The sequence below is a fragment of the Oratosquilla oratoria genome, chromosome 1 (assembly GCF_046742065.1).
Source record: "Oratosquilla oratoria isolate Oo_2021 chromosome 1, ASM4674206v1, whole genome shotgun sequence".
NCBI classification, from domain to species: domain Eukaryota; kingdom Metazoa; phylum Arthropoda; class Malacostraca; order Stomatopoda; family Squillidae; genus Oratosquilla; species Oratosquilla oratoria.
Window position 1 is genome coordinate 60015063 of NC_134777.1, and position 17358 is coordinate 60032420.

At 41.8% G+C, this 17358-nt stretch overlaps 2 protein-coding genes across 18 annotated transcripts in view; one reads left to right on the forward strand and one right to left on the reverse strand.

Moving 5' to 3' along the window:
* The window catches only part of LOC143031609 (retinol dehydrogenase 13-like), a 60071-nt gene extending 52470 nt beyond the window's left edge, over positions 1–7601 (forward strand). For all 3 annotated transcript variants that reach the window (XM_076195730.1, XM_076195801.1, XM_076195873.1), the window contains exon 7: positions 4988–7601. In XM_076195730.1, coding sequence (XP_076051845.1) covers positions 4988–5084 — 97 coding nt within the window. In that variant the 3' untranslated portion in view covers positions 5085–7601. The remainder of the gene's footprint in view (positions 1–4987) is intronic.
* Positions 7602–7688: 87 nt separating this feature from the next.
* Positions 7689–17358, reverse strand: part of LOC143031028 (fasciclin-2-like) — a 737926-nt gene continuing 728256 nt past the window's right edge. For 11 of the 15 annotated variants that reach the window (XM_076194669.1, XM_076195602.1, XM_076194738.1 and 8 more), the window contains 3 exons: positions 16493–16603; positions 8008–9860; positions 7689–7826 (listed from right to left, as the gene is read on the reverse strand). In XM_076194669.1, coding sequence (XP_076050784.1) covers positions 8042–9860; positions 16493–16603 — 1930 coding nt within the window. In that variant the 3' untranslated portion in view covers positions 7689–7826; positions 8008–8041. Of the gene's footprint in view, positions 7827–8003; positions 9861–16492; positions 16604–17358 lie in introns of those variants that run through there. The other 4 variants (XM_076195518.1, XM_076195249.1, XM_076195167.1 and 1 more) reach the window with 2 other exon arrangements.

Here is a 17358-nt window from a genome sequence, read left to right on the forward strand (position 1 = left end):
GAGGTGAGTGGAGAATGGTTGTATATGGATGATGTTGTGATTGCATGAGGAGGAATGGGCGGGGGGGTGGGGTAGTATGTGTGAGTAATTTTTGACGCAGCCCGAAGGGATTTCTCCCCGTCCTCTCCTTATATGCAAGGGGGGGTCGCCGATTGGATGAAGCGGCCTTGCTGTGGATGTGCTGTGTCTTGCGACACTGCTTCTGACCCAGGGCGGTGAGCAGGGTGCAGGGATGACCCGTCATCCAGGAGGTGCTCAGATGAGAGGGAGGGTGGGAGGGGTGTGGAGTGTATGTAGGGATGAAATGGATGGGAGTGTTTTTATGCCTTTCCCTTTTTGGCTACCTCCCTTGGAAGGGGGAAAAAGCCTTGGTATATGTATGTATGTAAAATATACAGAAAAATTTCGGGATTTTTACAGAAAATTTTCATGTTATATCTTGAGGACTGTTTCGTTTTAGCTTTGAACCTGCAACGACAGTGGTGAAATAGGACAGTCTCTCATCGAGGTGATGTTTAGTTAATATAACTCCCGAAAGAGGGTGTTGTAGTCAAGTGTTTGACACGGGTTTATGAACGGCCGCAACGGAATTTGTACCGTACCTAAAGTGAAGCAACAAAGCCAACATAAAAATTCAAACTAGGATGCTGTGAACATGGGCAAATATCATGAATATTGATCATGTTTCATGGTGTTTAGGCCTATTTAAACATGAAAAATAAGATTCGATAGATACCTACCTATACCAAATATTTATATAGCCCATGCTGGTGTATTCTTTCATGTCACCATGGCTGTTCTTCTTGTTCTCACGGAACGTCACGGAGAAGTGTGCCGTCCTGACTTTGTGACGGTCAACATCGTCACGTTGTTGTGAAAAAAATTACACACACAGCCGCAGAATTTTTATCGTAGGCCGTAGATAACGCGCACCCCCCATTTTTAGGCCCTTCCAACGGAAAAAAGTCGCACACTATACGCCGGAAAATACGGTACTAATCTTTCTTCACTCATTCTTTCCATGTATCCAAACAATCCCAATACTCTTTCATCAAACCCATCTCCAAACTCCCTTTCTACCCCCAGTCTCGTTTCTCACTCCAGCCAAGTAACCCCTACCATACTTCTCAGGCATTTCATCTCAAACCCTTTCAAGCTCTTCCCCAAAGCCCCCTTCACCCCATCCATCCACCTCATCCTAGGACGTCCCTTCATGTTCACTCCCTCCACATCTGCCTTCCATACCTCTTTTACTAGTCTTTCTTCACTCATTCTTTCCATGTGTCCAAACCATCCTAATACTCTTTCATCAACCCTATCTCCCAACCCCCTTTCCACCCCTGTTCTCCTCCTCACCTCATTTCTCACTCTATCCAGCCTAGTAACCCCCATCATACTTCTCAGACACCATCTCAAACACATTCAAACTCCTCTCTTCCTCTCATGTTCCATGTTTCTGCCCCATACAGTGCTGTTGACACAATCACTCCTTCATCTCATTCCCAAATGTCTATTCATTACACTTTTTAATCCACCAAGTCATTTACTCTCTTCTCTCAATCTACATTCTACCTCCACCTTCACTCCACCTTTTCCTGCCACATTTCCACCCATCTAAAACTATCCACTTCCTCCAGTCTCTCTCCCTTAATGCTCACTTCCAGACTACTGCCACTTTCACCCCTTGTACATCTCATCACCTTACTTTTACCCACATTTATCTTCAGCTTTCTTCTATCACACACACTCCCAAACTCTGTCACCAACTTCCTCAATCCCTCCTCCGATCCTGCCACAAGAGCAGTGTCGTCTGCAAACAACAACTGGCTCACCTCCCACTTTTCTCCATTTTCTTTAACCAACTCCAATCCCTGACCCACACCCTTGCATTTACCTCTCTCAATACCCCATCCATGTATAAGTTGAACAGCCAGGGTGACATAACACATCCTTGACAAAGTCCCACCTTTACCTCGAACCACTCACTCTCCATTTCTAATCCTGACACAAGCTCTACTACTCTCATAAAAACTCTTGACAGCTCCTAGAAGCTTTCCTCCTATCCTGTATATCCGCAAAACCTCCCACAGTGCCTTTCTGTCTACCCTGTTGTAAGCCTTTTCCAGGTCCATAAAGGCCCCAAAAACATCCTTCCCCTTTCCTATAGCTTTCTCACATATGTCTTACCATAAAAATCTGATCTACACAACCTCTACCTGTCCTAAATCCACACTGTTCCTCACCAATTACTCCCTCTGTTCCTCTCCTAATCCTCTCAATCAAGATCCTCCCATAAGCCTTCCCAACTACACTTAACAAGCTAATCCCTCTTAAACTACTACATTCACACTTGTCCTCTTTTCCCTTGTAAAGTGGAACTATACAGGCACTCCTCCAGCACTCTACCCTCTCTCCAGTAAATATTAAATAACCTCACCTGCCAGTCCACCATCACTGTACCTCCTTTTTTTTTTTTAGACATTCTGCATGGCATCCATCCAGACCAGGTGCCTTACCTGCTTTCATAATCTTAACAACTGCCTTCACTTCATCCTTCCTTATTTCTCCTCCATTTTCCTCACTCATCACGGTCATTTTCATATGGGACTCAATTTTAGTCTCGGGAAATTTGGTCATTTTGGATTACTCTTCACTCATGTGTTAAGAAGTTAGCTTTTTTTTTTTTTTAATATCTATGATCTCTATAATGGCAGATTTATCTATATAGGGCTTCCCTCATATAAGGGAGGTACATACATATACCAAAGGCTCCCCCTTACACGGGGGGGGGTAGCCTAAAAGAAAAAGGCATAGAAACCACTCCCACCCATTCCATTTCCTATATATTCCACTTCCCTCCACCCTTCTCCCTCTCTCTTATCTTGGCACATACCCTCTCCACTCCCTCTCATCTTAGTTCTTCATGGATGAATGGTCATCCCTGTCTCCTGCCCACTGCCTGGCAGCAAGACTTCACTTAATCAGTGACCCCCACTTTCATGGAAAATATAAATAATGGGGGAGGAATCCCTACAGGCTGCATCAAAGTATCATCCATACACAGCAATTCTCCACTTCCCCTATCTCCTGCCTTCTCCCTTCCTAGTTCAACAGGCATTCCCCTCTTGCTCAAAGCCCCTTTCAGCCCATCCATCCATCTCATCCCTGGTTGTCATTTCACGTTCACTCCATCCACCTTTGCCATCCACATCTCTTTAGCTAACATTTCTTCACTTATGATGGCAGATAAAGCTGATAAAAATACTGGGATGATTTGGGCATACAAAGAATGGTTGAGGAAAGACTATCATAGTATGAAAGGCAGATGTGAATGAAGTGAACTTGAAGGGAATATCAAGAATGAGATGGATGGGTAGGGCAAAGAGGGCCTTGAGTAAAAGGGGAATATCAGTTCAGCAGGGAAGGGAGAAGGTAAGAGGCACGAGTTGAAAATAGTTTGATTGGACTAAAAATTGATGCTGTTCAGGGAGAGTCACCATGCAAATGAAGCAGTGGGGCCTCTGTAGTGAATGTGCCATCTTGCTGCATTGCTTCTGACATAGCATGGAAGGAGACAAGGATGATCCTGCATCAACAAGGAGGGAACTTGGGGGACCTTGGGTAAAAGAAGAATGTTGAGCAGGGAATGGAGAGAGCGATAGGAGTGGCTGGGTATAGGGATGACCCTTCATCTACAAGGAAACAAAAAGGCCTCTTGGCAAGTGTATGTATGATTTATTTTGATATTTGATGTCTGGGAACTTTACATTTAGGTATCATTGTTGAATCCCACCAACACTTGTGCCCTTCATCCACAAGGAGCTAAAATGAAAGGGAAAACATATGGGTGCGGGATAGATAATGCCTTTGCTGGATACTTATTAGGATCCCCATCCACAGTGCAATCAGGTCTTTGGGCTGCTGGGCAGATCTGGTTGAATCTGACCAGATTGGATTGTGTATGTCAGAAACCAAAAATCAGTACATACACTATCTTATCTATTTGGACCCGACCAGATCCGTCCAGCAGCTTCAAGACCAGATATGAATGGGGCCCTTATAAAGGTGAAGTTCCCTGTTCTCTGCATTGCTTCATTTCTCAAATTATCCTTCTTCATAACCCCCACCATCTCAAACACAGTAGGTTCCTCGTTTTTATAAACCAGAAAGCTTCTCCTCATGCATGGGTAGCCATCCAAGACATGCACCCACCCATAGTGTTGCTCCTTTCCTGTATACTAAAATCCAGTAAATATGTAAAGCTTTGACTGCTCTTAAATTTGTCCCTATCCCATACAACTACATCCCACAATGCCTTATTGTCCATCCTGTGTCATAAACCTATCTAGAGGAGTGGCCTCTCCACTCCCACCCCCAGACCACTCCATTCTAGGGGTGGAAGGTGAAGGGCCTGACACTCCTCCATTCTCAGACCCCTAGGAGTGGAAGGGTTCTAGGAATGGAGGAGTCCTACGAGAGTGATTCACATCATAGGAGGTTGTCAGTAGATTTAGAGGTCTTTCTAGGCCTTCCAGGGACAGGTTTTCAAGGTGGTATTACGTTTGGTGGGGTTTCCTCACCACTAATGTTAGTAGGAGCCATCAGGATGAATGTCTCTTAAAACTGCAGCACCACAAAGTGAATACAAAAATAGGGGGTAGGAGGCTGGAGCAAAAAATAACCCCTCTCCACAAGACCTCGAAGAGCACCGAGACAAGGAAATACAAGCTGGCTGAGCTGGCTGAGCTGCCAGAGAGCTGGCCAAGTTGCTATATGTAAAATAAGATGCCCGACAGTGGCGGGAAAAACAAAAGGTTCAGAGCCCATTTTAGCCTCTATTTCAATGGGGAGTACTCTATACTTTTTGCGGATACTGTATAAACCCATAGGCTTTGACTGTATTTAGTCTGTGGTGGGGCATTTAATGATATTTTGAGCAATTTTTTTCCATAATTGTTCAAACACCAATTGTTCTTTTTTAAAACAGCAACCAGGAGGAAACCGAGTTGAGTAAGGATGCACAAGATATGGCTGCAGCAAGACGACTTTGGGCCATTAGTGAACACTGGACAAGATTGTCTTGACTACCCAGGTGGACAAATGGCATGAAGTTCCTGCATATAGAAAAGTTTGTTTCAGTCAGAACTTACAGCAACTCGTGTGGTATGTAGAATTGATGTACAGCTTTGGAGAGAAAGGTAATTACTCATAGAATATTGAGGTGGCTAAAGGGATAGACTACATTGACAGATCTCTCGATTGATACATGAATCTAAACATAACTGGAAATAGCGGAACCCTATGAGCATCTTTCCTGTATACTATAATTATGTAAATAAAAGATGGTTCACTAAATGAATTTCTTTTCATTGTTTCAACAAGACATGTTGACAAAACACGTTTAAGTTAAGGACATCTTTATTCAATACCACACTCGAGTACAGACAAGCTTGTTCTTATGTAATGACAATAAAAAAGCCAATGTAACACACAGGCATTGGCATAAATACTATCGACAGCCTCACTTTCTTTGTGCAATGCTATGGTTTAGCCTTACCCTACATACAAAAGTGCAGCTAAAGCCTACCTATCCTCGATGACCAAACGAGCTTCAGCAATTGATAGAAATGCACTAAAAACTGGATTTGTGAAATGTACTTCAAGAATTTTTATTCCTTGGAATGAGGGAACCATGTATAAAGCTTCCATCCCTTCGTTTAACCCATTAAGTAAACTTATTCATATATTTACAACCTTATAGCTAAAGTCTGTATATGCAGCATAGTTCAAAAGAAAGTGGGGCCATTGATAGAGTATATGCCCATAATTGAACAGTGATACACTATTGGAACTCTCAGATGTGAGCCATAGAAAAGTTATGTTAATTATAGTTAAGTCTTCTACTGTCATGTTGCACCACACATGTGATGGTCTTCAACAAAATACACAAAAATATGCCACTTTGATGGTATTTCGGCACAAATTCTACTGAAAAGTTAAATGATATTTAAAAAATACATTGAAAAAAATACATAATATATCCAAAGGCTCCAACAAGCATCATGAATTTGATGAAAACTGAAGAATGTAGAACTCTCCCTCTACATAAAATTGCAACTGCATAATTCACAGCAACCCTTCTAACATAGAATGTTGCCCTGGGAAGGAATAGTGTGTGTGTGTGTGTGTGTGTGTGTGTGTGTGTGTGTGTGTGTGTTGGGGTGTGGGGGAATCCTTGTACAATTGCTGACAAGACAGCAGATTTAATCTGGGGCTAATTATGGAAATTTTCACAAAATTAGATGCAGTGCCAATTTTATAGGTACTGAAGCTCTGGTGACCTGACAAAAGCCTGCCATCCATGGTTATTAAACATATACCGGGAATATTTTTTCCCCATAAGGGAGGGAGAGGTTTTCAGACAAGTAAAGAGGGGTACAAAGTGAATAAATAATTTAGCTAGGTGCTGGAGTGGTGCTCTGGCATGCTCTGGCATGCTCTGGCATGCTCTGGCATGCTCCGGTAGCACTGCACCCCTGCCCAAAAATTTGGGTATGTATGTGTATGTGTAAGCATTGTATGTACACGTGTTTAATTGGACATAACAGCTTGGTAGATCGCAAACAAAAGAAACCCCATTGGTACATTTACACTAAATGAAAATCTTTCCATGTTCTGGACTGGTCAAATAGAAAAATTTCACAATTTTGTATAATCCAGAGTTAATTCTACCTTTGGATCACCAGAATTAAAAGTGGTGGTAACATAAAAATCTGTTTTCTTATAAAAAAAAAAAAAAAAAAAAAAAGACCTTTAAGGGTACTTGCGGACAGGCGGACCCTGTTGGTGTACTCTTGACTAGCTACGCCCAACATTTAATAATAACCTTAGGGATACATAGTGTGGAATGAGAGAATATCTAGAGCAAAATGGTTATACAACTTTCACTCAGTTTTTAGATGTTATCTGTTGTTGTTGTGACACCTTGTGGCTAATGTAGAAATGTTCCAACACTGACAAACAGTTCAGTAGCTGAAGACTGCCATGATCATAGAATACAAAAGCTAAAAATGTCGAGATCAATCTACAGCAGTGATATTAATGCTCTTCCTTCATTACACAAGTTCACAAAGGTGAAATCACTCATACTGTGTAATGCAATACTTGGTCAACATAGTCTTCACAATTGTTCCCTAATTTACCCCCAAATTCACATAAGTTTGAGCATTAAGAAAGGAAAAAAATAGAAACAAGATAATAAAATAAAAACCTTGGCAACATTCATACATCACAAATATTTCAACAAAATAAAATTTTATTTTTCAGGTGATTTGGGTTAATTGGTCCCTCTTCAGGAATACTGGACCAAGAAATAAAGGGAAGAAAAAGAAAAAAGAAAAAAACAAAAAACTATAACATACAATTTTTTTTCATAAGTCTTTCCTCTATGCAACATCATTAAAGTCTTGACTTTTTGGCTACAATGAGTCCAGCTGTCTTTCAGAGGCACTAAACAGAGGCTTTGAAATCAATAGAAAACTAAGCAAGTCCCCATACATGCCTAACTTCAGGTGCACATGTGCTTAAAATAGCATCATTCTGCACAAATTTATATCTATCTTCTGCTTCCTGTAGGGACTTGTTGACAACTTGCTACAGTTGCTGAGGGGCAATGGGGGTGAGGAAATTAAAATTCCTACACAGGAGAGTCTTTTCCTTCCTTTGTTTCCTTAGACACACTCGACTTTGACTCGCTTTTCTTCAGTTTATCTTCATCCTCTTGTTCCTGTTCCTCCTTCAGGATAGCTTCTTTATCTTCTTTCTCACTGTAAATAAATAGACACTGTAAATATGCAAATATATTTGGGGAGTTTGAGAAACTAATGGAGAGGAACTCTAATAATTATGTGGGGGGGATTATTATTCTATTACCAACTAATGACTTATATTACTGGGACAATACGTTATGACATGCAAGTTCTATGGCAGAAGAACCACTAATCCTACCATGCAGTGCAAAAAGGCAGATGTTCATGCAAGGCTACAAGACTGTGGGTGGTCCAAAAGACCGTGCAGAATTAGATGAACTGGATGAAGGGTTCAGCAAGCTTCCCATAGACCTAGCTGAAGATATACTTGATGAAGGAAGCTGTGATGATGTGCCACTCTTGCTACTATTGCTGCCAAGATAGTCTGAATCCAATTGATCAAGGCTGCGACTTAAGGGAATCTGCTGTTCATGCTGTCCTTTTGCACATTCTCTGAAGTAAAGTGTTGTGGTTGTCTTTAGGCCCTTTGGTTTTGGGCTCCCAATTAAAGGCTTAGGTGGTGGTGGTGGCATACCAGGTCTTTGGTGCGATGCCACTCCAATGTTAGTGGGCCTCCCTGCACCCAATACTGTGGGCTTTCCACCTGATCTCAAATGGGCTGGTTGCGACGAATTTTGTTGGTTAATTATTTCCATTTGAAGTAAGTGCTGCTGTGGGTGGTTTTGCTGGGGTTGCTGCTGTGGGTAGCTTTGCTGGTGTTGCTGCTGTGGGTGGCTTTGCTGGGGTTGCTGCTGTGGGTGGCTTTGCTGGGGTTGCCGCTGTGGGTGGCTTTGCAGGGGTTGCTGCTGTGGGTGGCTTTGCAGGGGTTGCTGCTGTGGGTGGCTTTGCTGGGGTTGCTGCTGGGGTTGCTGCCGTGGGTGGCTTTGCTGGGGTTGCTGCCGTGGGTGGCTTTGCTGGAGTTGCTGCCATGGGAGGCTTTGCTGGGGTTGTTGCTGTGGGTAGCTTTGCTGGGGTTGTTGCTGTGGGAAGCTATGCTGGGGTTGCTGCTGTGGGAAGCTTTGCTGGGGTTGCTGCTGTGAGAAGCTTTGTTGGGGTTGCTGCTGTGGGAAGCTTTGTTGGGGTTGCTGCTGTGGGAAGCTTTGCTGGGGTTGCTGCTGTGAGAAGCTTTGCTGGGGTTGCTGCTGTGAGTAGTCATGAAGAGATGGTTCTGATCCATTTTTCTGGATTTGAGGATAGCTTGACTGATGATACTCCATCTTTACTGATGGAGAAGCACTGCTCTGCACTGGAGGCATTTGTAAGTAAGGTGCCACCTGGTAGGCTATTTTAGGGCTGGTTTGGGTATGCACTGGATCCGTTTGATATATTGCGCTCAAAGAACTTTCTGATGTTCCATAACCATCATAAAAAGTGTCATACTCAGAAATATTTGGATTAAATGGATAATTTCTTACACCACCATTTTGATTATGGTGACCAACATGCCACTTTTGTTGGGGCTGGTAGTGCACCCCAAGGCCTGTTATGTTAATACTTTCCTGACCATTGACATAAGGCTGCCCAGTTTGCTGGGGATACAGCAGCTGTTCATTTATGGCAATCTGGCCATTATTATTACAACTTTTAGGAGCCCTTGGAAAAGGAACTGGAGCTTTCTCGGTAAGCTGAGTATTGGGGTTACGTGGTGGGGGCAAAGGTGGCTTCCTCTCTATTCCAGAAACTTCTGTAGCAATATGTTGTACTGGATATGGCATGGAATAAATAGAATCTTCTGTCTCTGAACCTTCACTCATCACTGGAATGCTTTTACTAAATTTTTTCTGAAGGGATGTATGCTGATATGGGTTCTCTGAATATGCCATCATGCTAAGAGGTCTTCCCATATCCCTCTTCCCTCTAATTGTTGTTTCAGCCCTCCTTGGTTCATCCTTTTGTTTTTCCTTGCTCATATTTCCTGGATATTGAGTATTTGAAACCTGGTGGAGAACAGCTCTGTCTTGATGCAAAGGACTGGCTTGTGAGGCAACAGGCAGACCAATTTTCTTCACAGGGGGTTTTGGTTTTGGTGCAACAGCAGCAGGTCTTTTGTCTCTGTAAATGTTATATTGTGCTGGTTTTAGCAGTGCATGTGAAAGAAAAAATGGTGCTCACTTGCAAAAAAAGGGGGGGGGAGGAATAAATAATTTAATGAATAAATAAAATAAACGGGGGTGTGGAGTGTATTCAGGGATGGAATGGGTGGGAATGATTTTATGCCTTTTCCTTTTTGGCTACCTCCCTTGTAAGGGGAAAAAAGCCTTGGTCTAATGTGTATGTATGAGTGCAGTGTGGTTAGGGTGGTAATCAAAATGGAAAAGCGAGTTAACTTGGGTGCATGGTTAGACAGTTACATATACAAGAATCAGTATAGAAAATGCACCAGGTCATAAAGGTTGATGCTAAAATAAATTCAAAGCCTTTGGACTTGCTTTCTTCATCCAATGATTAAATTGAGGATATCCTTGTACAACTTAACATTTCTGACATAATTAAATTCCTGAAATTTAGCTCAAACATTAAAGAAAACTCTTGTTAACATCTGTGGAAGGAAGAAAGCCTAACAGGAAAACTTAAAAGAGACAGCCATGTAGAAATCCATAGTGGAAATGTATTTCAGAAAGAAGGGGGAAAGGATCCCAAGAACAAGAGATGGGTCATGGATCATGAATACAATTATGGCAAGTGAGGTAACCTCATGATAGGTGAGACACTAACTGATAAGCAGTGCAATGCAAAGTTTGCATTTAAGGTTTTAGGCTTTTTTTTTAGCAGTAAACAAAAAGCACAATTATTCTATGCAAATCTGGTACACAGTCTTAATCTATTAGAGTTTATGTTTGGCAACTTTCCCATATCACAATGCATATAGAGGAATAGCAAAATCCACCCAATCAACCAATTAATCTATTGCCCCAGAAGTTCTCTCTTGCAGAATATCCAAAGCTCCCAGATAACCACCAACAGCCATCAGGCAGGCCTACGGGTCACATGGGAAGAAATAGTGTTGCTGTCTGGGGATATTTCAATGTGTGGCACAGTAAGCACATTGTGTTCAATGTCTTCTGTGCGGTGGCTTCATCTAAGGCAGTTTCATTCTATGGCCAGGCTTGTTCTCTGTTAATCGGGTCTTAAGAGCTGGATGGTGTCCTGAACACAAACCGGCAAGATGTCTTACTTTATGATTTTTCTGCAGGGCTGATGTTAGGAAGAGTGGGGTGGAGTATCAAGTTTGGTGGTCCGTTTTGAAAAAAGTGTTGTGGATGTATGTGTGGTACAAGTAGTAGATTATTGCACATGTACATTTGAGTAACAAGTTCTTGCAGCTTCTGCCCCCCCCCCTTTTTTTTGGGGGGGGGGGGACGGCGGCAAGGGCTCGAGCACAAATATGTACCTATTGCTTCCATACAATATTCTATGGAGAGAATTTTAGTTTAAGTGTAAGAAAATGGAGGAAAGTGAAAGATAAGCCAGTTGTTGTTTGCCGATGACACTGTACTTGATTAAGGAAGTTGGTGTCAGTTTGGGAAGGTGTGCAAAAGAAGTTGAAGATAAATGTGGGTAAAAGTAAGGTGATGAGATGTACAAGGGGAGAATGTGGCAACAAACTGGAAGCGAGTTAAGGGAGAGAGACTGGAGGAAGTGGATAGTTTTAGATACTTGGGTGCAAACAAGACAGGAACGGGAGTGGAGATAGAGGTAGAATGTAGATCAAGATATACAAGTAAATGCCTTGGGGGATTAAAAATCATCGAGAAATAGACATTTGGGAATGGAGGCTAACAGGAGATTGAATTTACCTAGTTGTATCTTATGAGGAGGTGAGGTGGAGAACAGGGGTAGTAAGGGAGTTGGGAGATAGGGTGGATGGTTGGACAAGTATTGGGACGGTTTGGACACATGGAAAGAATGAGTGAAGAAAGACTAGTAAAAGAGGTATGGAAGGCAGTGAACATGAGGGGGCGACCTAGGATGAGATGGATGGATGGGGTGAAAGGGGCTCTGGGGAAGAGGGGAATGTCTGTTGAGGAAGGACGGGAGGACAGAAGATGGGTGAATGGAGAATGGTTGTATAAGGACGATGTTGTGATGCATGAGGTGGGATGGGTGGGGGGATGGGGGGGTGAGGTAATATGTGCGAGAACAATTTTATGCAGCCCGAAGGGATTTCTCCCAGTCTTCTCCTTTTCTGCACGAGGGGGGGTCACCGATTTAAAGAAGCGGCCTTGCTGTGGATGTGCTCTGTCTTGCGACACTGCCTCTGACCCAGGGCAGTGGACAAGATGCAGGGATGACCCGTCATCCAGGAGGTGCCAAGATAAAAGGGAGGGTGGAGGGGAGTCTAGTGTATTTGGGATGGAATGGGTGGGAATGGTTATTATGCCTTTCCTTTTGGCTACCTCCCTTGTAAGGGGGAAAAAGCCTTTGGTATATGTATCTTATGAGAAGGGGAGCTATGCTTGTGGTGTCCCATCTTTGTATCTCGCAGTGTCTAGTTTGCTCTTAAATTCGTGTGTGGTTTTCACACGCACACTTATTGTTTTATCCAGTTTGTTCCACATATCCCCCACTCTGTGTGGAAAACTTTTTTTATAACTATTCTTCGAGTTTCTTTTCATGTCCCCTTGTTTCTTATATCCCAATTTAACAAGTCCTCCCTATCAAGGACTTCCATTTCATGATTCTGTAGATGGTCAGCAGGTCGCCTCTTTCTCTTCTTTTTCCAAAGTTGGTAATTTCAATTTAGCCAGTCTCTCCTCATGTGACAGGTTTGAAAGTGTTGGGGCCATTTTTGTAGCTGCTCTCTGGATTCTTTCAACTTTCTTCATATTCTTTTTGGTACTGGGTGACCACAGTGTTGCAGCATACTCCAGTCTAGGCCTTGTTAGTATGACTAGTATATATACATACATATATATATGTATATATATATATATTTTTTTTTTCTTTTTTTTTACATTTCTTCGTCCAAATAGGTAAAAGCAACCTTTATTGATCTTAAAATTTTTTAAGATTCTCCGACAATTTTATCTGTTTATCAGGGGATGTGTCATTTGAGATAATTACTCCCAGGTCTTTTTCAGATCCCATTTTCTTCACTTCCTTTGTTCCAATTTTTGTCCCGATAATCTTTTTTCACTTTTTCTGATTAATGAAGTGGCCTTGTTGTGAATGTGCTGTGTCTGGCGACACTTCTTCTGACCCAGGGCAGTGGACAAGATGCAGGGATGACCTGTCGTCCAGGAGGTGCCAAGATAAGAGGGTACAGGGGAGTGGAGTATGTAGGGGATGAAATGGGTGGGAGTGGTTTCTATGCCTTTGTTTTTTGGCTACCTCCCATGTAAGGCGAAAGAAAGCCTTTGGTATATGTATGTACTTTTTCCAGACTCAATTATGCTACATTTCTTAATGTTGAAGTATATGTACCACTTCTGACTCCATTTCCAAACCTTATTTAGGTATATCTGTTGTGATTCACAATCCATTTCAGTATTCACTTTCCTCAGCAATTTAGCATCATGTGCAAAGAAGCTCATTTAACATTCCACATATTCATTACATTATTGGAGCCAATATGGAACTCCACTAATCACCACCTCCCAAGCTGAACTCTTTTCTCTGAGCACTATCATTTTTCTGCTATGCAAGAAATCCTCCATCCAGTATAGGAATTTACCTTGTATCCCTATGTTTTCCATGATATATATATATATATATATATATATATACACACATACACATACATTATATATGCAAGTGTGGTACTTTGTCAAAAGCTTTTTGTAAATCTGGGAAAATGCAATCAGCCCATCCATCCCTTATGTTATGTCTACTAGTCTCGAGTAGAAACTGATTAGGTTTGTGGCACATGATCTTCCGTCTGAATCCAAATTGTCTTGGGTTTATCGTATTGTTTTCTTCCAGGTGTTTTATCCATCTATTCTTAATCATTTTTTCACAAATTTTGGCTGCAGTGCTCGTTAGGGAGACCAGCCTGTAATTTGTTGATTCTTTCTGGTTTCTTCCTTTATACATTGGTACAATATTGGCATTTTTCCAGTCCTTTAATATTTTCCTTCTTTGAGCGAGCAACTTGCTACATATTTTGTCCATTAATTCTTTTAGTATCCAATTTGCAATTCCATTTGGGCCATGTGATTTCCTGACATCAAGGTTCATTAACTAATCCATTACTTCTTTTTGTGTTATTGTTATTGTTATTTCCTTCATGGGGGAGGATCACACTTCACTTCCTTTGTCCCAAAGCTGTACTTTTTCACTAGTGAAAACCAACTTCAAGTGATTGTTCATGACTTCAGCCATTTCTAAATTTTCTCTATGTTCTATATTTCCACGGCATAGTTTCACCATTTCCTGGGTTTTTTTAAGTTTACCATTCACAAATCTATATAACAGTTTGGGTTGATCTTTAAATTTTTCTGTTTCGTAGATTCTTTTTTCTTCTCTGCTCACTTTTACATATTCATTTCTATGGTTGATATATATTTACCACTTTCCAGGTTATCTTCTTTCCATCTTTTCCAAGCTTTATCTCTTTCCTTTGCCTCACTGCATCTGTTGAACCAGCACTTAATGTACACCTTTTCTTTTTTCTGTCTTGGTATGTATTTATTCACTCCACTATAAATTTCCATCGAAATAATCCATTTCTCTTCCACTTGTGTCTCTTCATTGTAGAATTTTTCCCAATTTGCATTTTGAAAGAATTTCTTAAGTTTCCCAAAGTCAGTTTTGTTGTACATCAGTCTTCCTTTTCTGTATGTCTCGTTTCTCTCCACGGAAACATGGAACATAACAGAGGGAGAGGAGGAGTTTGAATGTGTTTGAGATGAGGTGCCCTAGAAGTATGGCGGGGGCTGGATAGAGCAAGAAATGAGGAGGTGAGGAGGAGAGCAGAGGTGGAAAAGGAGTCTGGAGATAGGGATGACAAAAGAGTATTGGGATGGTCTGGACACAAGGAAAGAATGAGTGAAGACTAGTAAAAGAGGTATGGAAGGCAGAGGCGGAAGGAGTGAACATGAGGGGCGACCAAGGACAAGATGGATGGATGGGGTAAAAGAGTCATTGGGAAAGAGGGAAATGTGTCAAGGGAGAAGACAGAAGACAGGGGTGAACAGAGAATGGTCATGTATGGATGATGCTGTGATGCATGGAAGAGAGTGGGTGGGGGAATGGTGTGTGTGAATGATATTTTGATGCAGCCTGAAGGGATTTCTCCCTGTCTTCTCTTTTTTTGCACAAGAGGATGGAGAGGTGGGGGTCACTGATTAAATGAAGTGGCCTTGTTGTGTCTTGCTGCACTGCTGACCCAGGGCAGTAGGTGAGATGCAGGGATGACCAGTCATCCAGAAGAAGCCAAGATAAGAGGGTGGGAGGGGGGTGAGTGGGACTATGTGGGAATGGAATGGGTGAGTGAATTTAATCTGTTTTTTAGCTACCTCCCTTGTAAGGGGGAAATAGCCATTGGTATATGTATGTGTAGGTGTCCTACTGGGGTGGTTTTTGTACATCCTTTTCTACATACAAAATGTTTCTTCCCCTTAGAGAGGTAGGCAGCCAAGGCATGCACCCATCCCACTCCAATTTGTTTCCCTTGTATCTTAGCTCCTTGTGGATGAAGGGTCATTCCTGTCTACCACCCATTACCAGGTCAGCAACAATGAAGCAAGACTATACAAGACACAGCACATCCACAACAGGGCCCCACCACTTCAATTACTTGGCGACTCTCCCTTCTCCTTCCCTCATGCAAAACTAAAGATGAGATATCCCTTTGAGTGGCATCAATGTTTTTAATGCTCTTAATACTTTTTGTGCCATTCACCATGGTCTTTGATCACATGTTGGTCTTGTGATCAACAGGCACCTTCATAAGAGACTGTAAGGCCCACTCTATGGGTAATGATATACTGGTTCACAGTGCAGCAATTCTAAAAGTTTTAGCCCTGGGCAATGCTCAAACCCAATTACCGAATTAGCAGTTGAGCATAGTTCTACCACACCTTAACTGTGCAACCATTATGAGTGTGTGTGCACACATGCGTGTGCATGCCAATGATTCACCAGTCTTGGACCACATGTAGAACTCGTGATTGACAGCTATTACCCTCCCAAACAAGAGCTAAGATATGGTCTGATCTATGGGTAATGCTGTGATGTGTGTGTGTGTGTGTACACATTTTGCATATTAAAACAATTCTTACACATTTCATGAAGCAGCAATCCCACAAATTAAAGTCAAGAGCTGCTACTTGAAATACAAGTTTAAAACATAACTTGAAAGCACAAGACAAGTAATCACATGGGAACATAATCACACCACACAAACAGTAAAATCTACATAGATGGGGCACTGGTCAATATGCATGCCATGTCCATTTTGTGAAAACTAAATCCCTTATTGGAAGCGTTATATTTGCCTTACGAGAGTACTATCTTCAAGAGTGAAAAATTACACTACACTAGTCGTGTGTGACAACTATACAGGGAAAACTAGTTCTGGAAGTAAATTTTCTCACTGTAAAAGGACTAGTTAGGTTATGCTAACACACAAGGAGAGGACATCTGATTGGTCCTCAGTGGTAACACAGGGTGGCGCTGTAAGTGGGGGAGGTAAGGGTGGAAAAGGAGTACCATGGCAAGAACAAGGGAGGGGGGACCTTTACCCTTGGATCATGGGAGTGGTTTCTGTGGGCTCCTTCTCTTCCTTGACCTCCTTGACCTCTTTGTCCTCCTTTTCTTCCTGCCCTTTGACCTCGCCGTTGCCCTTGTCCTCGCTACAGCATTGGGAGAGAAAATAATGTTATCCACACAACAACTAGGCAACAGAATCACTAAAGCTCTGTACAACTGTTAAGAAGTACTACTACAGCATACTAGAAAAAAAAAAAAAAAAAAATTGTAACATTACAGCATCAACACCACAGGCCCCATACAATCTACAGGTCTGTGCTACTGGAATGGTAGAGCCACTACTTTCATTCAACTAAATACTGACAGCACTTAAACATGACAGATTGCTTTTTCATGCTATAAAAGAAATACAATCCTACTGTAAGACACGAGTGTGCTACCATTCTGAAAGACTGCTGACCTAATTAAGCTCTACCAATCCACAGCACATGATGCAGAAACAAAAGTAAAATCACTGTTGTAGCCCAACTCAAGCCATGTACTTTCACAAATTCTTAATACAAAACAATCACAAGGCACAGGATACAAATATTAATAACCTATCCTGAAAAATCCATCCTGTAACTTGGGGATAAAAGTGAATAAAAAAAGAAATTCAGTTTTACAAATGCAAACTGCCACAGCATACAAAAAATAAAATAAATAAATAAATAAACTAAAAATTCACAAATTAGAACATAATGACAGTAACATCAAACCCAATTATAGGTGTCCACACAAGTTTACTTTAGGTAGTTTGACATGACATCACATAAGATTTCTGTGCCAATTAGAAAACACAAAAAGCAGCATGTTGAAGACGCCCAACTTTGGTAAACAACTGCTTGTGGTGGAGGCT